The sequence below is a fragment of the Martes martes genome (assembly GCF_963455335.1).
Source record: "Martes martes genome assembly, chromosome: 14".
Classification (NCBI taxonomy): domain Eukaryota; kingdom Metazoa; phylum Chordata; class Mammalia; order Carnivora; family Mustelidae; genus Martes; species Martes martes.
Genome location: NC_137902.1, coordinates 81,898,590 through 81,918,400, shown reverse-complemented (window position 1 = coordinate 81,918,400; position 19,811 = coordinate 81,898,590). Strand labels below are relative to the sequence as shown.

At 46.1% G+C, this 19,811-nt stretch overlaps 1 protein-coding gene across 4 annotated transcripts in view; it reads left to right on the top strand.

The window, feature by feature from the left end:
• TTC13 (tetratricopeptide repeat domain 13) overlaps positions 1–17,876 on the top strand; it is a 75,833-nt gene extending 57,957 nt beyond the window's left edge. For 2 of the 4 annotated variants that reach the window (XM_080822627.1, XM_080822625.1), the window contains 8 exons: positions 1,060–1,143; positions 2,197–2,281; positions 9,626–9,735; positions 11,955–12,090; positions 12,715–12,794; positions 14,928–15,006; positions 15,156–15,235; positions 17,092–17,876. In XM_080822627.1, coding sequence (XP_080678753.1) covers positions 1,060–1,143; positions 2,197–2,281; positions 9,626–9,735; positions 11,955–12,090; positions 12,715–12,794; positions 14,928–15,006; positions 15,156–15,235; positions 17,092–17,206 — 769 coding nt within the window. In that variant the 3' untranslated portion in view covers positions 17,207–17,876. The remainder of the gene's footprint in view (positions 1–1,059; positions 1,144–2,196; positions 2,282–9,625; positions 9,736–11,954; positions 12,091–12,714; positions 12,795–14,927; positions 15,007–15,155; positions 15,236–17,091) is intronic. The other 2 variants (XM_080822628.1, XM_080822626.1) reach the window with 1 other exon arrangement.
• Positions 17,877–19,811: the final 1,935 nt, after the last annotated feature.

Here is a 19,811-nt window from a genome sequence, read left to right as displayed (position 1 = left end):
GAAAACTTTTTTTCCAAATGTAAATAACTTTATATGCCACTTAACATTTCCCCCACCCCCACCAAAGATGACGGAGAGCTGTTCAGAGATTGTAAGCAGAGAAGTGGCCGAGCAGATTGGCACATTCAGACGGGCTGTAGGTGCCAGGAGAGGGGAGAGAAGGCGGTGACCTGGGAAGGAAGGGAGGTGGTTGGAAAGTTGTGTAATAAATCAGGTGAATGAGTACCGGGTCCGGATAGCTGTATGGAGGTGAGGGGGAGGGGATGAGATGAATATCGGGAGTGTAGACTCAGGAGTACAGGTGGCGGGTTGGAAATCGGGGAGAACGTGGGGAGCCGTGGGAGGCAGCCCCCTCTCTGGCTCAGGTGCATGGTCCTTCCAGTAAGCCAGGTGACACTAGGACAAAAAGTAGGTGGCCGTGGGTGGGGTTGGGGCTGGGGAAAGTGCAGGATACGGGAGTGACTTCCTGCTCATAATTATGAACTTGACATTTGAGACGTCTATAGGGAATGCATAAGGGAGCAGCTGGGTGGGTTCCGTTAGACGCATGTATGCCAGAGGGACGTGTGCATCAGCGTGTGGGCTTTACAGGAAGTTCTGGGAGTTTTAAAACTAGAAGGTGGGGGTAGAAGTGTGAGCAAAATGATACTTAGAGCGGGCAGAGGAGATGAAGGCCACGTGTGAGCTAGACTGTAAGAAGGAGTGGGGACAGGTAATGCTACGGGGAGAACCAAGGGACAGGATAAAAGGAAAGGGCTTCCGAAAAGGAAATTGGCATGCAAGTACCTGGGGATTTTTTTCTCATTTTGGCATCTGCGGGGCTGAGTTTGGTGCCTTTCCTACCAGAAGAAGCTGCAGGAGCTCGCAGGCAGTCTTGCTAAGACAGTTCTTTGCTGTTTCTGTTCATGGGCTGCAAACAAGCAAAGTTCCCAGAATTTTTTGCTGCATTATTATCTTGGCCGTCTTACTGTTTTCTTGAATTAACCTGGCAATCAGGTGTTGTTTCAGATATGTCCCTTTGTAAAAAGATCCTTAATTTTTTTTCTTTTTTCCTTATAGGGGTCAGGTGATTAACATGAGATACCTGGAGTATTTTGAGAAGATTCTTCATTTCATTAAAGATAGGATTCTTGTTTACCATGGGTAACCCTTCAGTTTTCTTTCTCATGCTAATTGCTAGCTGTGGTCTATTTTACACTAGTTATATTTGTGAAACTTGGAAACTAAGCCTACTGACAGACTAAACGAAGTATATCAGATGTTTACACTGTGTTTGAACCCATAGAGTCTTTCTGTAATGACTTAGCATCCTTCTTTGAACAGCTTCACAAAATCCACAGGGTGTTTCTTTTTTATTTTTTATGTTTTGTTTTTTTTTTTTTAAAGATCTTATTTATTTGACAGAGAGAGATCAGAAGTAGGCAGAGCAGCAGGCAGAGAGAGAAGGGGAAGCAGGCTCCCTGCTGAGCAGAGAGCCTGATGTGGGGCTCGATCCCAGGACCCTGAGATCATGACCTGAGCCGAAGGCAGAGGCTTAACCCACTGAGCCACCCAGGTGCCCCCCACAGGGTGTTTCTAAACTTACAGTATTGTGACTTTTCTCATCTCTTTCCTCCAAAGAGCAGGACATTTCTTTGAGTTTCTTTTTTGGGGACTTCAGCCATCACATTCATTCTCCCTCCCATGAAAGGCCATATGGCATAGATACAATACTGAACAAAACACTGGGGAAAAAAGAATTCTGAATGGAAAGTTTTTACCCAGTACATGTAAGATTGTTGTAAAAACCTAGCAGTATACTTCCATTTGAGCGACTTCAGCAAGGAAAAAAAAATTCACTTCTAATTTCAGAGGTGGCACAGGAGAATCAAGGTTTCATGGCCAAACCAAGATCTGTACGTGTTATACAAACACTGGCTGTCAGTCTGTTCTGCCTTTCCTTGTTTCATCTTCTGGAAGGGCTGCTATTTTCTTAACTGTCATCTGCAGCCCCGAATTCATGAGGATTAAATCACCCCATTATTTAGAAACTTCTGTTCTGGCCCACCGTTTTGAATATTGAGCTACTTACAGTTGAGAATGATTTATTTAAATTAAAGGTAATAGCAATTAATATGATTAATTATTACATTTCTGTATTAATTTTAGTTGCCATCTCCCTCTCTCTCTCTCTCTCTCACTCTTTCTTTTTTTAAGAGCTAATAATCCTAAAGGATTGTTGGAAGTTAGAGAAGCTTTGGAAAAAGTACACAAAGTAGAAGACCTCCTTCCGATTATGAAGGTAAGTTTATTATCAAAATCCCGGGAGGTGTTTTTAGAAAAAAAAAACAAATAAACTAGAGCACTTTTTAAAAAGAATTCATAACTTTAAATGCACGTTTATTACTATTGTGCTATAAGCATTTTAAAATTTATAAAGCATTCTACCTGAAAACACTAATGGAAACACACTCTGAATAAGAACCAAAATAAGACACAGGCATCAGTCTCAAACTGTGAAGCAAATCTGTGATGAGCAGTTGATACAGGGAACAGAGGGAAACTTAAAATTCTCTGCCATTGAATTCTGCTCCTGGCCACAGGTACCAGGAGTACCTGGTACTTGACTGCCTTTCCACACCACAGCAATTCTAAAACAGGACAAAATACAAGGCAACTATTTTCAGGTGCTGGCAATTATAAGACTGTGCTTTTCGAGAAGAGGGAAACACCTCCATGTTCACACCAGCTTTCTACCCGGGATTATTTACTAAACCAGTGTGTGTGTGGAGCGTAAGCAGAGTCTGGAGGCCTTACTGAGCTAAGGAGGCAGAGATTGGAGCTGGGATCTGCTCAGGTGTCTGGAGTTTACAGGGCAGAGTCCAGAAGAGGAGGGAGCTGCTCAAGGCGAGGATTTCCTGGAGGTCAGTGTGAGAGTCCTTGTCATCCTGGGCTGAGAGCTCAACTGTGGGCGTGCAGGAGGCTGAGGGGCTCTGCAGAGGGTGGCCGTGGTGGGGGTGAGGGCTGGACAGAGACATGGCCAGTTCGACACTGCTGACAGACATTGGACTTGTGGCCTTGCCAGGAGGGAGGGCCATGAGCACCTCGGGCATCTCGTTACAACCCCAAAAAGGACACACTGTAGGTTGTAAGACCCCCTAGAACGAGATTTACATCCTAGGACAAAGGATAGTCCTAAATAGATCATCCTCAAAGAGAAAAAAAAAAGTCTGATAGGATTAGATGGATCTGCTAGTGATTGGACTGCCTCCCCAAACAAAACTCACACCCTTTAAAGGAGGAAACACAATCTAGACTTAATTATTAGATAAATGAAGAAGCAGGACAACATGACCCATAACCAAGAAGAACAAAACCATTTGACAGGAACAGACCCCCAGATGATCCAGAAGTGGGAATTCGTTCTTTCAAAGTCTTTGCTTCATAAACGTATCCGAGGACTTAAAGGAAAACATGAACACAATGCTGAAGGAAACGAAAACTATGAAAAGACCAAAAGAAAAGTGGAGGACCCAAAAGATTCAGATGGGTGATCAGCTCACAAGACGTGTTGTCTGTAATCCAGCACTCGGTTCACTTAGCAGGATGCTGGACAGAGAACGAGGCTTTGTGGCATCCTCAGTCTTATTGTGAGGCCCAGCAGGGACCCAGACGTGGATCCTACCCCCTTTCTGTACAGGGTGAGTGAAGTCAAGATTGGTGCCCACCCTCACGGAGAAGCCACCGCTTGGGTTTTGCATATGGCCCGAGCTTGGTGTGCGTGTTCTCCACTTTCCTTGTCCTGAGGCCGTCTTCCCGATCAGAATGTTTTACAAGGGGCCCCCATCGTTTCTCAGGGAGGCCAGTGATGGAACACTACTCAGTAACAAAACAGAGAAAGGGCACTGCTACACCCACGGCAGCTGGGGTTAACCTCAGAAAAAACATGATGTTGAGTAAGGGAAGCCACACATAGAAGAGTCTGATTCCATTTCTAAGAAGTTTGATCTGCAGGGAGAGATATCAGAACAATGGAGGCTTAGGAGAAGTGAGATTGACCTTAATGTGGTAGAAGGAAACTTTCCAGAATGATGGCAATACACTATCTTGATGGAATAGCGGGTACATGGGTAAATGGGTGTATACATTTGTCAGAATGCATCAGATTATACATGTGAAGTTCATTGGTTATAAATTTTACTCCAATAGAAAGTACATAAATTAATTTCCTGAGAGATTTGAGCCAGTATCATATGACAGAGAGATAGATAGATAGATAGGAGCAATAGAAAAAAATCGAATTCTCATAAATCAAAAAATAACCTCAGTTAGGCTAGTACATTAAAGACAGCTGAATATCAAATAGTCTCCCAGAATTTGGTACGTAAAAGACAAAGAAATACAAACTATGAGAGACGATGAACACAGAAGATGAAGAATGGACCTATCTGATAGAAAATCTGCAAGGAGAGAAGAAAGATAAAGAAGGAGAGCAATTAGTCAACAAAACAATAGAAGCAGAGCTTGTAGAGAGATGAAAAGATCAGTCGAGGGCCCCCTGGGTATTTCAACATGATGTTCAACATTGACTTCTAGACACATTCTGATAAAATTTGGGGACTTCAAGGTGAAAGAGAGTTTCTCAAAAAAATTAGAGACTTACCATATGATCCAACAACTCCACCTCTAGGTGTATGCTCAAAAGAATTGAAAGAAGCAACTTGAACGATACTTGTACACCTGTGTTCACGGCAGCATTGTTCACGGTAGCCAAGGGGCGGAGGCAGCTCAGGTGTCCACCGATGGATGAATGGATGAGTCATATGTGGTCTAGCCATACAATGGAATATTATTCAGCCTTGAGAAGCAAGGAAATTGTGACCCTGGTACAACATGGATGAAGCCCGAGGACATTATGCTATGTAAAGTTAGCCAGTCACGAAAGGACGAATGCCCTATGATTCCAGTCATATGAGGTGTCGAGAGGAGTCAGATTCATAAAGACAGAAGGAAGAATGATGGCTGCCAGGGGCTGGGGGAGGGAGAATGGGGAGTCAGTGTTTAATGGGGACAGAGTTTGTATTGGGGAAGTTCTGTGGATGGATGGTTGCAAACTGTGAATGAACTTAATGCCATCAAACTCTACATTCACAAATGGTTAAAGTGGCAGATTTATGTGATGTATATTTTGTCACACAAGAAAATAAAAAGAACATCTTCAAGCTTCCAGAGAAAAAAGAAAAAAAAAAAAAACAAATACCAAGGAAGGAGAATTCCACAGATGCCCAACTTCCCTCCAGCAATAGCGGATTCTAGAAGACAACACAGGGAAACTTATTTGCACCCACTGTTCCAGTGTTCAGGTGTGAAGGTCAAATAAAAACTGATTCAAACAGTCATTTAGGAATTTCATCAAGCCTAGATTTTCTTTGTCAAAATGATGGAAGGACCTGTGTACTCTCACAAGAGAAGCCCAAGAAAGAAGAAAACACGAGAGACAAGAAATCATGGTGAACAAATAAGCCACTGGCATGAATTGTTAATGCCTGATGTTAAAAAATACATGTCTGAAATTAAAGTACCAGCTAATGTCAACCTTAGAGTTTGAAGAAAGTAGAGAGAGGAAGTAAAGCTGTCCCTAAAGGTATTTGTTTTTTTCAGTGAGAATATAATCACTGGCTGACCCACGATATTGACAGGAAAATACAGGTTTAAATATCTATATTAAAAATTTAAAGTCAACACTGAAAGGACAGAGGTGGGACGTATAATCCTCTAAACGCTAGAAGGTAGGGAAACAGCATAAAGACCACAAAGTCAGTTTCACTCAGAGATTACGGAAAGCGAAGGGGGAAAAAGGAGAGTGGGTAGGAAATGGTGTAATGGCAATGAGAAGTCAGCGTGGTGTGATCGATCCCCAGGGGAGAGACGGAGGATCTCAGACTGGTGTTCTAAAGCCCAGCTATGTGCGGTTTACAGCGGACATGCTTAACAAGAGAACATTTAAAAAGTAGAAGGGAGAAAGGTACACCAGGCAAATGCTAGCGGAAGGAAGCGCAGGTGTGGTGACGTTTATATCAGAAACCGCGTAATTCAAGGTGGAGGAGACCTCAAGGGACAGAAGTTTTGTTGTTTAAAAGTCTAATCCATTAAGAAGTTATAATTTTAGGAACCTCTTCTCTGCCCAGGAATAGAACTATTCAAACATTTGCCATCAGCAGGGGGATTTTCTTTTTTTCAACTCATGCTTTGAACTTTAATGTAAAAGTTGAATCAGTGTTGTTGTAGCTCTGGTAGAGAGGTTTGATTACATCAAATGACATTTAAGACACGGGTAGGACCAGAGCTTGTCCATTTCTGAGGAATAACCAGGAAGCATCACATCGTGAACAAAGCAGCGAGCTACGATTCTGCACTCCAGGGCCCCCTCTGCCACACTGGGCTTGGCTGAGCCCTTTCCACCGTCTGGATCCCAGGCTCCTGTCTGCCAGGAGCAGTGATTCTGGCTGGACCTCACCTCAGGGAGCTATAGCGAGTCTGATGAACTAGGGCGGCGGTTCTCAACCTTCTCAGAGCCACTCTGGTATTGACTCAGTAACCGTGTTCCATGACCCCTTTCCTGCACTCAGATGAAATTCACAGAGAATATATCACACCTACTCAAAAAATTCTTCCAAACATCACCATCTCGCCACAAAGGAGGTCTGGCAGGTCGATCACCTGTAATAGACCAGCGTGTGCATCATTCAGGATGTCAGCATTCAGACTGGTCTTCACAAGAAGCCGTAAGGAAGGAGCTGGTCGTTTACACCTGTTTACATTTGAACCTGACAGCGGCAGACGCGGCCCCATATCTGTGTGTCACTTGCTGACTTAAGAATCATTAGCTGTAGTGTTGGTGGCCCCTGGGTTTTCTGAAACAGTAACCTTCCCAACAGTGCCTGAAACCCTCCTCCCTCAGTTGGACGTGCTATTTAATATTCATAGAAAATTCAGTGCATATTAAAACTGTGTAGTTCCGAGCCCCGTGTTGGGGTAGAGATTACTTAAATAAATAGAAACTTTAAAAAAAAAAAACACGTAAAATATTTAGTGTCTGAGTGTGAAATGGAGTCTGGCTCCAGGCGCTGGTGATTATTAAGTTATAAACAGGTTCTTCATGGACATGAAAGCGCAGTGGGGCATTCCCAGTCAGTCATGCGTCACATGTGCGTGTCCTCTGCCCTGTGGGACATCTAGTGTTCTCAGCCCCACCGGCTAAGTCCCAGTGGTAGCTTTCTGCACCACCCTGTCCCCGTAGCCACCACGCTCTCCCATAAATTCCCCAGATGCCCCCCAGAGAGGGCAGGACCGTTCCACGGAGGGCCGCTGGGACAAACCTACAGAAAGAAAACTAGCATGTGTCTCAGTTTTTAATGTCCTTCTTTCTTGATGGTATTTTAAGCATTACATTTACTCTGTTGGGTAAAGTCAGCTGAGGGGGATTTTGACGTGTTTGTGTGTGTCTTTGTTTAAAAAGAAAAGCCTAGTGGGCTCCCAGCCTGCGGTGGCTCAGTGCACCCTCGAGGCCAAGCATCACCCCCCTGGGGCCAGCCTCTGGGTGCAAGGTCACTGTGTGTCCAGCTGTGGTGTGCAGGTGACTGTTCCCTAGCCACACTGGACACCTGGCTTTCACCGGAGTGTGGGCATACTCATATTTTTAAAGGCACACACAGAAGTATATAAAGACCTTTCATTTTAAAGCATTAGGTACAGGATGATGTGATGACAGCTCCCGCTGAAATGTTCTTTTGGTGAAAAACCACGTTAAAATACAGCAGACCCCGGGTGCCTGGGTGGCTCAGTGGGTTGGGGCCTCTGCCTTAGGCTCAGGTCATGATCCCGGGGTCCTGGGATCAAGCCCCGTATCGGGCTCTCTGCTCAGCAGGGAGCCTGCTTCCTCCTCTCTCTCTGCCTGTCTCTCTGCCTACTTGTGATCTCTCTCTGTCAAATAAATAAATAAAATCTTAAAAAAAAAACAACACAGCAGACCCTTGAACAACATGGGTTTGAACTGCGTGGGTCCGCTTATGTGTGGGTTCTTTTTAATAAATACAGTACAGTCCTGTAGGTGTATCTTCCCCATGATTTCTTAGTAACTTTTTCTTCTCTCTGGCTTTACTTTAAGTATACCGTATAGGATACTTACAACAGACAAAATAAATATTAACCTTTTATGTTATCAGTGAGGCTTCTAGTCAGCAGTAGACTATTAGCAGTTAAGTTTTGGGGAGTCAGAAGATATACATGGGTTTTTTTTTTTACTGCAGGGGGGTTCGGCTACCCCTCAAGCGGGTCAAGGTCAACCATATATCTCAGCTCCCCTTAAGTCAGCTTACGGGCAAATAATGTGGCCGAAGGTCATGAAAGCCTGGGTCCATGTGTCCACACTGCCACTCCCCACTCAGTTCAGATGGGACCTGCCCTCCCAGCTGGTCTCCTCCTCTGTAACATGGAGACCATGCCCTGTCTTACTGGTATGTTGTGAGCATCAGGTGAGAATTGGCATAGAGGGTTAACACGTGTTCCTCTAGAAGCCCCTTCTCCATGGAAGATGTTGCTGTCCCAGCTCCTGACGCTGGCTCTGGTCACCTGTGCCTCATGTCCGTTGGTCCCCGGTCCTTCTTTGGACTGTTCATGACACCCGCTGGGTCTTACTGGTTGTAGACAGCCTTTCCCCCAGTAGTGGCTTACGTGAAGCACAGCCTCCTCTTATTTTATCCTTGGTTCTCTTATTCAAGTCTATCCACCCTTAAAAAAAAGTCGGCAACATTAAACAATGTGGGAGGATTTTTTCTGGAGTAATGACAAAATCTATTTACTGGCATTTTGGCTTTGTCAAAAATATCTTTATTTATTTTAAAAAGATTTTTATTTATTTATTTGCCAGAGAGAGTGCAAGAGCACAAACTAGGGGAGCGGCAGGCAGAGGCAGAGGGGGAAGCAGGCTCCCCGCTGAGCAAGGAGCCGGGGACTTGACCCCAGGACCCTGGGATGACCGGAGTGAAGTAGATGCGTAACTGACTGAGCCACCCAGGCACCCCTGTCAAAAGTATTTTAAACAAAAAGCTGACATCCGAAACTGCCTTCATACTTGTCACCCCTGAAGGGCATTCTTGGCTCCCTGTAATTCCTTTAATGTACGTCTTTGTGGTCCGCAGAGTTGGAGTGTGTGTGTGTGTGTGTGTGTGTGCGCGCGCGCGCACGTGTGTGAAATTCTCCAGTTGATAAATATAAGTCTGAGTACGTCTCAGAACAAATGAGACTGCCTTGAAGGAACCATGCAACCATTCTGCTAAGAATCCAAGTTGCCGACAAAGATGACCATGAGGAAAACCCAAAAGGCGCTCTCAGAAGGGCCGGCCCCCCGCTGACTGAGGGAGCCCGTGGCTGAGGCTCTGTGCCGGCCTCTGGCGGGGGCCTGGAGTTCGTGCGGGGCCCTGGGGACGGGCAGAGGCGTGTGCGTGCTCATGGCCTCTGCAAGCAGGAACTTCTGTGACGCTTCTCCAAGACGTGGAAGGCGGAGTCACCACTACAGAAGACCCGCAGGGGTTTACAGGGAATTTGACGCTAGTAATGTAACTTTTTTTTTTTTTTCCCCTGAAAGCAGTTTAATACTAAAACGAAGGATGGGTTCACGGTGAACACAAAAGTTCCCAGCCTCAAAGAGCAAGGGAAGGAATATGATGGCTTCACAATCACCATTACAGGAGACAAGTATGTATGCTTCCTAAGTGTGAGTATAAGGGCGGGCTGGCGTCCGGTGCTGCCCCGGGAGGTTGGACACACCGGCTTCTGCTTTATCCTGAAACGAAAATTACCAAGGTCCAGCGTGTAGCTATAAACTACTTACTTTGTTAATGTGACTTGTAGGCTACCCTGCCAGCAGATACATTTTCTGACCTTGTTGGGTTTGACGGCTTTCTAGATACCGGGTATAATATTGAATGTGGAAAGCATTCTTCCAGGCTCTTCACATTCCTTGTGGGCAACACTTTTAGTAATAAAATGAAAAGAGATGAGAGGTTGGGAGACTGAAGGCCATTGTAAGAGTTTTTAAATACAGGTTTTAATATATTTTGAGAGCGGTGCAGTCTTACTACGGAAAATTTAGAATACACAGATAAGCAAAGATAGAAAATAAAATCACTGAGTTGTTTTCTTTAAAAACAGAGATTATATGCCACACATTGTTTTATAATCTATTTCTTTTGTGTCTTACAGTTACTTTATCATGAACATTTTCCTTTATTTCTGTAAGTGTTTGTAATGCTTGCGTAGGATTCCGTTTTGTGGGTCTTGTAGAATTTCTCCTACACGTTTTTTGTTATTGGCCATTTTAGAGGCTTTCTCATTTTTCACTTTATAAATAGCCCCACAGCGACATCTCATTAACCGGTCTGATTTGTCTCTGAAGCCCAAGCTTCATCCCAGAGTCTCCATATCCCCTTGAATTCTGGGTGGGATACTCGCCCCTCCCCCACAGCAGGCATCCCTCGGTTTGCTTGGCCTGCAAGGCGCCATGGTTCCCGCACTGGGACCTCCAGCTTGATTTCCGCCAGCTCCATCAAAGGGCTGTGACTTGCCTCTGCCTCCTGGGCTACATTTTTCTTACATGCTTTTACTCTCAAACCACAGGAGCCTCTCCGCCAAGTTCTTTGTCAGAACCTACCCAGGCCCCCCTGAGTAAGCACCAGCTTAGTAACTTCCAGATTTTGTGACTTTTCCCAACAAATACCACCCTCTCCTCCCCGGAAGGAATTCCAGGGCTTGCTAGTAATGTAAAAATCACTCCCCTGCCTTTCCACCCACTTGTGAGATACAGATCTCGTCAGATGGTATCTCCAGGCAGAAAGGAACGGTGGTGTGAAAGAGTACGTCAGGTTCCTTCCCTGCGAAACGTGGTTTCTCTCCCTTTTGTCTCACCGTATTTGTTACCTCCTGCTCTGGGTCCTCTTGAGTAGGCTCTGGTGCCTCCGTCCCCGATCTCCTGGTGGCTTACAGTACTTTGTCAGTGTCCCTGAGGCCCCATTCCACTGGCTGTTAAACCACTCCCCACTCCACACCCTCCCCATGCCCATGGATACCAGGACCAGCTCCCTTGCCGGGCACTCAAGGCCTTTCATAATGTGGCCCTTGCAACATTTCCTGCTCGCCTACGCTGTTTTCCTGCCAGAACTCGGCCTGCTAACTCGGCTGGACTGCTTGTTCCCTGAGGTCACCTCCCACCTCGTTTCGGAGCCTCTCTTCCTCCATCCTGATTCTCACATTCAGGCCCCTTCCCTCTTCCCCCGTGAAGCATTTCCTGCTGTCTTCCATATCTTCCAAACTGGACGTGATCTGCCGCATTTGAACCCTGACGTGCTGTGTGATCGTCCTGCGCGTGGTCTTAAAGTAATTCATGGCGTCAGGTCTCCCTCCTTCCTTGCTTAATGGAGCAGCTCTGCCACGTTCCTCTTTATAGGATTTTAGAGCCATTTATTTATATAGTAATGCCTGTTGCATCAAATTTGTCTCCTCTGTAGAGCCTGGCATGGAGCTAAGCGTGCAGCAGAGATTTAAAAAAAAAAAAAATAGAGTCCCTGAACAACTTCTGCACACATTTCTGGCTCTGATCTTCAATTATAACAGGGTGGCTGTCTGAGAAAGTCTTTACTGTGCATTCATTCTTGACCATGTGTAGTTATTTCCTTCTGTAGTAGCTTCAGCTCCTGTAGTACGTACATGTGTTTAGACCGAACAAAATACCGTATTTTATGGAAAACTTGCCTACGTACGGAACACACCTCAGTGTGTGTGGTTAGAAAGGTGGGACACGTTCTCAGCTGTGTTTTGTGCCACATCAGCCTACCAGTTCCTTCCTTCTTTTTACTCCCCGTGTTTGGCTCGTTGAATTGTATAATACGTGCCTTTGACACACGTTGTTGCATGTTTAGGGTCGGCAACATACTGTTTTCTGTGGAAACGCAAACCACGGAAGAAAGAACACAACTGTATCATGCTGAGATCGACGCACTTTATAAAGACCTCACAGCAAAAGGAAAAGTACTGATTCTTTCCTCAGAATTCGGGGTAGGTTTTTGTTTTTTTCCATTTTATCCTTGCTTCCTAGGATTCACCAGTAACCTTTGCAAAAGCTTCTACCCGTTCGTGGGTAGTATGAATCTTACGCTCGACATCGGCTTTCAGTGATGCCCTATAAGGACTTCTTCTTAACATTCTTATAGAAACAATTCCTGTATTTATTTATTTATTTTTAAAAGATTTTATTTATTTGCGAGAGAGAGAGCACGTGTGCACAGAGGGAGAGTGTAAGGAAGAGGCACACTCCCCGCCAAGCAGGGAGCCCGATGCGGTGCTCGATCCCAGGATCCTGAGACCAAGACCTGAGCCAAAACCAAGAGTTGGTTGCTTAGCTGACCGATCCACCCAAGCGCCTGAAAAGGTTTCAGTTTTAAAAACAGTTCGGAAAACATTGCCCCAAACCGAACCGTATATATATATATACCCTTTCGTTAGGAAAAAAATGGTAGCAGAGTATAAAATATCCAAGAATATGAAAGGAGGTTCCCATAGGAGAAAAGTGAAATAGTCCTCTTCCCAAGGTAAATTTTTCTTATGTCTTGTCACCTTGTGAAAAACTAGTTTATAATCTAGTTTTTAAATTCATAAGCCCGTGTCTTCTCTTTTTTCCAGGAGGCTGATGCTGTTTGCAACTTAATCTTATCCTTAGTTTATTACTTTTATAACTTAATGCCACTCTCTCGAGGGTCCAGGTGAGTGATAGCCTATAATTTGAAAGTTTTTACACTGAAGAACACGTTCTCTTTTGCTTGCAGTGCTTGTTGTGGCCATGGGTACAAAAGTACCCCAAGCAATCGCAAGAAATCCCCTTTGGTCTTTTTCAAAATCCACCCAGAAATTACGTCCTTGACCCACCACACCGTCAAAGGAATTATGAAAGATTGTTCTGAGTTAGCGTGCTTCACGTTTTATAGGCTGGGGCCCATTCATTCAACAACTCAAGTGGCTTGAAGGCCTACTGTGTGCGTGCGTCGCCCTCCCTGATCGGCCCAGACTGTCACCCTGCCCTCTTCTCTCCTTGCCCCGGTCCTTGTCCATCCCTCGACCTCCAGCCCTGACGCTTCATACTTTTGAGTCAGCAGCCGCTCTGTCCCGCCTGTGCTGCTGCACGTCTGTTTCTGCTGCTTCGGAAGCCACCAGGAGCTTCCCAGTGTCGTCAAAACCGGGGTTTCTGCCTGTTCTCTGTCAGCCAGTACGACGCGCGATAGATCATGAAATTTGAATTTAAGATGTTGGAGCTAAAACAATATACTTGAATGTTCTTGACTTCAATGCTGAAAAGGACAACTCTCCTCAGTGTGTTAGTAAATGTTGATACAGTGAAAAGGCCTGGAAACAAGCGAGGAGCATGAAGACTGCAGTATCCGCCTAACGGTTTCTCGCGGGCGCGGAGTTTCTGACGTGCCCACGCCCTCCGCCTGCCCCCTTTGATCGAGCACTTAGGCAGGTGCCGTGGGGATACCCAGCAGTTTCCCACTGGTCCTCACAGCAGCTCTGCTGGCTCCCGATGACGGAGGAAGAAGGAGGTGACGGGGAAGGAGCAGCGGCTCTCGTCCCCCGCACTCTGTCCCTAAGAGCCCGCGGCTCTACCGTCCCTGATCCCGTTGGTTCTGTCCTCTCGTGTGCTCAGAGCTACCGCCATAGTTCAGACCCGTGTCACCCCGTGTCACCCCGTGCCTCTCTGACTTGTCTCCCTGCTTCCAGGCTTTTCTCCTTCCCCTCTACCCCAGTTTTGTTGTTTAATCCCCGGATAATTAATGCACAGTGTTTTATCGGCTTCGGGTGTGCAGTGTAGAGATTCGGATCTTTGCCCCAGTTCTTCATACTTGGTGGCTCAGGTACAAGCTCGCGAACACCGGGGACAGTGTCCGTCTGTCCTGGTTTGTCTTGGCCTCATCACTACTCTCCTTTATCTGCCCTTTTACTACCCTGTGGGATTTCTCAAAGGCCCTCCCATTGCCCTCCAGGGCACCTCCCTGCGTGTCCTCACACCTTCATGTCCACACGGGCCCTGCCTCTGTGCCAGCCATTTCCCTTCCTTCCCTGCTAACCCCCTGGGCCCCGCCTGGGCCCTGGAGACGCAGCTTGCGTGCCCTTGGCCTCCACGGGGTCTTCCCCGTGGGGGCGCCCCCCGGGCTTGACTCGCTGCACCTGCAGGCTTTGTCTGCCGTGCGCCTGCTGCTGCCTCCGCGGCCAGCCCGCTCGCTCTCAGAGGTGAGAGCCTCCTGGTTATCTTTACTCGGAGGGCCTCGCACGGGCACACGCAGCCGGTGTGTAGTAGGTATGTCGGAAGCGGGAGTGAGTTTTATAGTCCAGGAGGGGAATTGATATAACACCTCAGTTCTCAAACCAGTCTCGTGGCGCTTCTGAGACTGCGTTCTGCTTTTCTTCTCTGGGGACCGCAGTGTTTAATGCTTTAACATTAAGATTAATATGTTTGTATTACAAGCGTATCATATACGTGCATTTTAAAAGCCAAGGCTTGTGAAGTTGCTAGAAATAGTAGCAGACCGATCTTCCAATTCATTATTTCGTAAGAATAGAAAAACCAAGTGGTAAGAAAACTCCTAATTAAAAGAAACACCTTTCCTCAAAAAAAGAATATTCTGGGTCACATTTACCCTTAAAATAGTGAATCTGAATATTTTTGTTAGTAGTAAAAAATTAGTAAATATTTTTGAGACACGAAAATATTTTTTAGTTTAATTTCTAAGGACTTCTTAAGTAAAATCTCATCTTTTATGATAGAAAATCCATAGTGAGCTTTTCATATGACCCCTGCTCAGAAACCAGGACTGACTGGTAATTATTCTTTATTTGCCTAGTGTAATAGCTTACTCCGTGATCGTGGGAGCGCTGATGGCAAGTGGAAAAGAAGTAGCAGGAAAAATCCCCAAAGGGAAGGTACGTTGAGGCTGGAAGGGCCGGCGGTTGGCTGTGTGTTCAAATCCCAGCCCTCGGATTTTTGTGTTAAGACCCAGAAGTGAAACAGTTCTCAGCGTGAGCCTCTCTCCTCCATATTAATCACATTCCTGAATTTCTTTCTTTTTCAGTTAGTTGACTTTGAAGCTATGACGGCCCCTGGTTCAGAGGCCTTTAGCAAAATAGCCAAAAGCTGGATGAACCTAAAAAGGTAATTACTTGGTGACGGTCAGTAAAGGGGAAGGGGGGACGTCCTGCTGCTCTTGGAGCTCGCTGTGTGACGCTGGGAGTACGCTCCCTTCCCTGAGTTCTTGTTTTGCAAGGAGTGCAGTCCTTTTCCAAGGCTAAGGGGTTCTCCTGTCAATTAGAACCCCTGAAAGAGGGGCGCCTGGGTGGCTCAGTGGGTGAAAGCCTCTGCCTTCGGCTCAGGTCATGAACCCAGGGTCTTGGGATCAAGCCCCACATCGGGTTCTCTGCTCATCGGGGAGCCTGCTTCTCCCTCTCTCTGTCTCTCTGCCTGCCTCTCTGCCTACTTGTGATCTCTATCTGTCAAATAAATAAATAAAATCTTAAAAAAAAAAAAAAGAACCCCTGAAAGGGTGAGTGTACAGATAAAAAATAAATGATGAGTAAAAAGCAAGGTTTGTGAAAGGAAAGCGACACATGTCCTCTTTGTACAATCAGACACTCCTCTCTCTTGGCTAATTTACCCTTTATCCCAAACTCTTAGGTTCAGTATTCAGGGAGGAATTTGAAAACTGTGAGCTGGACCCATTTCGGACTTACTCTGAGGGGGAGCACATTTTTACCACACAGTAGATTTTCAGAAGGTGGTACTTCATTGTAGTATAGGCGAGGGGTCCATGGGAGTCCCTAAATACTAACAGACATCGTCCCCAGCGGCTACCATCACGAGTCCGGCATTCCTTGATCTTTCCTGGCTCTGGTTTCCAGGACTTTGGGGATGAAATTAAACCCATAGATGCTTTTTTTTTTTTTTTTAAGATTTTATTTATTTATTTGACTGGGATAGAGAGGTCATAAGTAGGCAGAGAGGCAAGCAGAGAGAGGGGGGGAAGCAGGCTCCCTGCCGAGCAGAGAGCCCAATGCGGGGCTCGATCCCAGGACCCTGAGATCATGACCTGAGCCGAAGGCAGAGACTTAACCACTGAGCCACCCAGGTGAACCCCCACAGATGCTTTAATAGTTAATAAAGAGCAGGCACATGTCACTGACCTTCATTCTTGCTCCTTCTCTGTGTTTTCTCCATCATAACCCCCTCCAACTTTGCCTTTCCCATCTATCGGACACAGCAGCCGCTCTAAAAATTGCCGGATAATTTGCGCTCTGTTTAAAACAGAGAAATTAAGGTCTGTCGTGCACTCCTGTTCAGTGTGTAAGTGCACTACTGGCCTGGTAACGATCTCTTCTGACAGTCGCATCTCGTTCCAGTGCGTTCCCGTTTGGGGGTTACTGGCTCACATGTGTTTTAGGAATCTGACCATAGCGTCAAACATCTTGCTCCTGCCACTTCCTTAGTTTTACAGTGTGAACCTTCCAACAGTTCTTTAAGAATGAATAAAAGCCTGCCTCCCGCTGTGCAGGTACATTTCGCACCGCCCTCTGGCATGCATGATCCCCTTCTGGGCTCAGGGCGCCCCTGTGAGTTAAGAACACTGTGCTGGTGCTACTGATACGGGCAGGGGGGCAGGGGGGCGGAGAAAGGGCTGTAGCCGATAAGGAGCGAGGCGGGCCTGGACCCGGTGTCTCTGGTTCAAGTCCAGCAGCTCCCCGGCGGGACATGTGTGAACGATCACGCGTACAGCAGAGCTGAATTTTCCTTTGCGAACAGTCTGGCTGAACTGGCAGCAGCCCGTTATGGGAGTCTCTGGAGAGAAGTCCCTGGCCCTGTGGGCATCTGCTCTGTTCACAACTCCCTGCTTTTGTAGAATTGTCTGACAGCGTACACACGGGGTCATTGGAAAGAGATTATTAAAATAGGAATAATGCCTTTTTTGTAAAATTGTGTTAATCTTCATTTTCCTTCTTTGTGTTTTTCTTTTCCAGTATTTCACCTTCTTATAAGACTCTCCCATCCGTGTCAGAGACGTTCCCAACATTAAGATCAATGATCGAGGTGCTAAACACAGACTCCTCTCCACGTTGTCTTAAGAAACTCTAGTTACGCTGTGGTATTTATACAAGTAAAGGGCCGGACCTCTTGCTTCTTAAGTTATTTTTTAAAACATGGAATTATAAAGAAACTAGGTCCTTTATTACTTTTGATACCAATTTTTGATAGGAATTGAATACTTGAAATCATTTTCTTTACTTTTGGAACCATAACAAAAATCATGGAAGAGGGTTTTTTTGGGGGAAAAAAACCTGTATGTTGGGGCAGGAAAGTGTGTGCAGAGGCCAGCGGCCTTATTGGTTTCCACTTACAAAGCCCTATAACTCCTCCCTCACAGCAAAAAAGTTGACTTCAAAAACCAAAAAGTAATCATTAAAAGGAATGAAACCAACAACAAAACGGGAGTGTTTTCATTCCTTGAAAGATTTGGATATTTTTCAAAGGCCTTTTTATGCACATTGGGATGGGACATCATGTTTTCCACTCACGTAACCTTCACGAGTGGGTTCTCCGTTGTATTTGAATGACGGAAGACTCGTGGGCTGTTACCACGTGCCGCGGAGCTCACCCCCGGGAATGTTTGTTTGAATGACAGTATTTGACAGTATTTGCCAGTGACCCAAACACTGAATTATTGAACCATGTTTTTTTTTTTTCTCTGTGTTGGAAAAAATAAACGAGGGGTGATTGCTATAAATCACCAGTTTTTGACACTGGATTATGTATGTTTTTATTTTGTGAACTGATTTCCCTTTCAGGTTTAGGAACAACCAGAACATGACTGATTTTTTTTTCCCACGAGACAGGGTGAATGACAGTGAGTACAATAGGTTCGTTCAATCATTGCCATTTCCAAATCACTTTCATTTTTCTTTGGTTTTCGTTAAAGAGTTAAACTATTCACTGCTTTCTGCTACTTCGTTTTGGTCTTAAAATCTCACGTAAGAGTAGCAGCAGGCCAGTGTCCCGGGGTGTCGGGGCTCGTGCCGAGCGTAGTTCCCCCTGGACGGGAGCGGTTACCTGCCAGACCATGGCTGTTTGATCGCGACGACCTGCCCTTCGCGACGACCTTGTGCCCACCCGACTACTGACACGGGCTTTAGGACACCCAGAGTGGAGCGGCTGCTCTCGTCTCCTCTGAGGCAGGGCAACAGGGATCCCAGCCGTCAGGCACACCCCACCCGATGACACATTTCACACCCCCAGGTCCGTTTTCCTCTGGAGCCCAGCCTTGTGCTCGCCGGAGACAAGCGTCCGTTTTCATTTCGCAGGGGAGGGGGCTGCGACTCTGGGCGGGCACTGACGCTCCAGGCCCCCGGGCTGCTGACGCCCTGGTGCTGGTTCCAGCCTCGCGGCTGGTCCTCTCTGAGCCCGGGCCTGCTCTGCCCCACTGTGGCCTCCAGGACCAAAGATTCCATTCACAGGCTCTTCTCAAGACTCAGAGAATGCGTGACGGCGCCGTCTGGAGTCTCCATGTGTCTGTTCCATCTCCTTGTGCTCTCAGCTTTGTGCTGTTTTAACCAAACTGATGTGGCTGAAGACTTTCGAAACCACCAAAGGGCTGTCTGTGTCCAGAGACGCTGTGCGGGATGGCAAAGCAACATGGCAGCTGCCATCCTTTTTTTTTTTTTTTGTAAGATTTATGTATTTTAGAGAGAGTGCCTAGTTGCATCAGTGCGGGGAGGGACAGAGGAGGGCATCTCCCAGCAGCTCCCTGCTCAGTGCCGAGCCCCATACCACACTTGCTCTCTCGACCAATGAAATCCTGACCCGCGCCGAAACCAAGAGCCAGACGCTTAACCGACTGAGCCACCCAGGCGCCCCCTGACTTTTCTAAAATATGACAATAATGTCTAAACCCCAGAATTAGAACATATTTATCTTGAAACCATCTCCAAATTCCTACATTTCAATTCTTATTTCGATAGCCCAGTTTCTCCTCATTCAGATAAGGTGATCATCACATCATCTGACGTACTAACATGCCAAATTCTGTGACTTCGAGATGTTGTGGGAGAACATTCCGTCTTCTCCCCCAAGTCCCAAGATGCTCCGGCCAAGTTGGCGGTGGTCTGAACAAAATATTACACGTAGTTCTGTTTGGTGGCCAAGAAGGGACTAACCGCTGGCGCTCCCGTTCCCGTCTTCGAGGGCTCCTGTCACAGGAAGATCTGAAATGTGTTTTTATATCATGATATTTGAAGTCTCATCACCTCTTCAGTATTAAATTAAAAAATTGCACGTAGAAACCAGTCACAGTTCCGTCACACAAGCTATTCTGTTTAAAGCTTTTTTTTTTTTTTTTTTTAAGATTTTACTTATTATTTGACCGAGAGAGACACAGCAAGAGAGGGAACACAAGCAGGGGGAGTGGGAGAGGGAGAAGCAGGCTCCCCGCTGAGCAGGGAGCCTGATGTGGGGCTCGATCCCAGGACCCTGGGATCATGACCTGAGCCTAAGGCAGATGCTTAACCGACTGAGCCACCCAGGCAGTGCCCCTGTTTAAAGCTTTTTTAAAAAAACATTAATTTCTTTCTTAAAAATTAGAATTTAGTTCGCTTTTATCCTTAAAATTTCATATCAAAACTTTCTGGTCATTCTGAGGAAACAAGACCACCATGTTTCTTTTGTCTGTGTTTGGTTTTTACCTTGT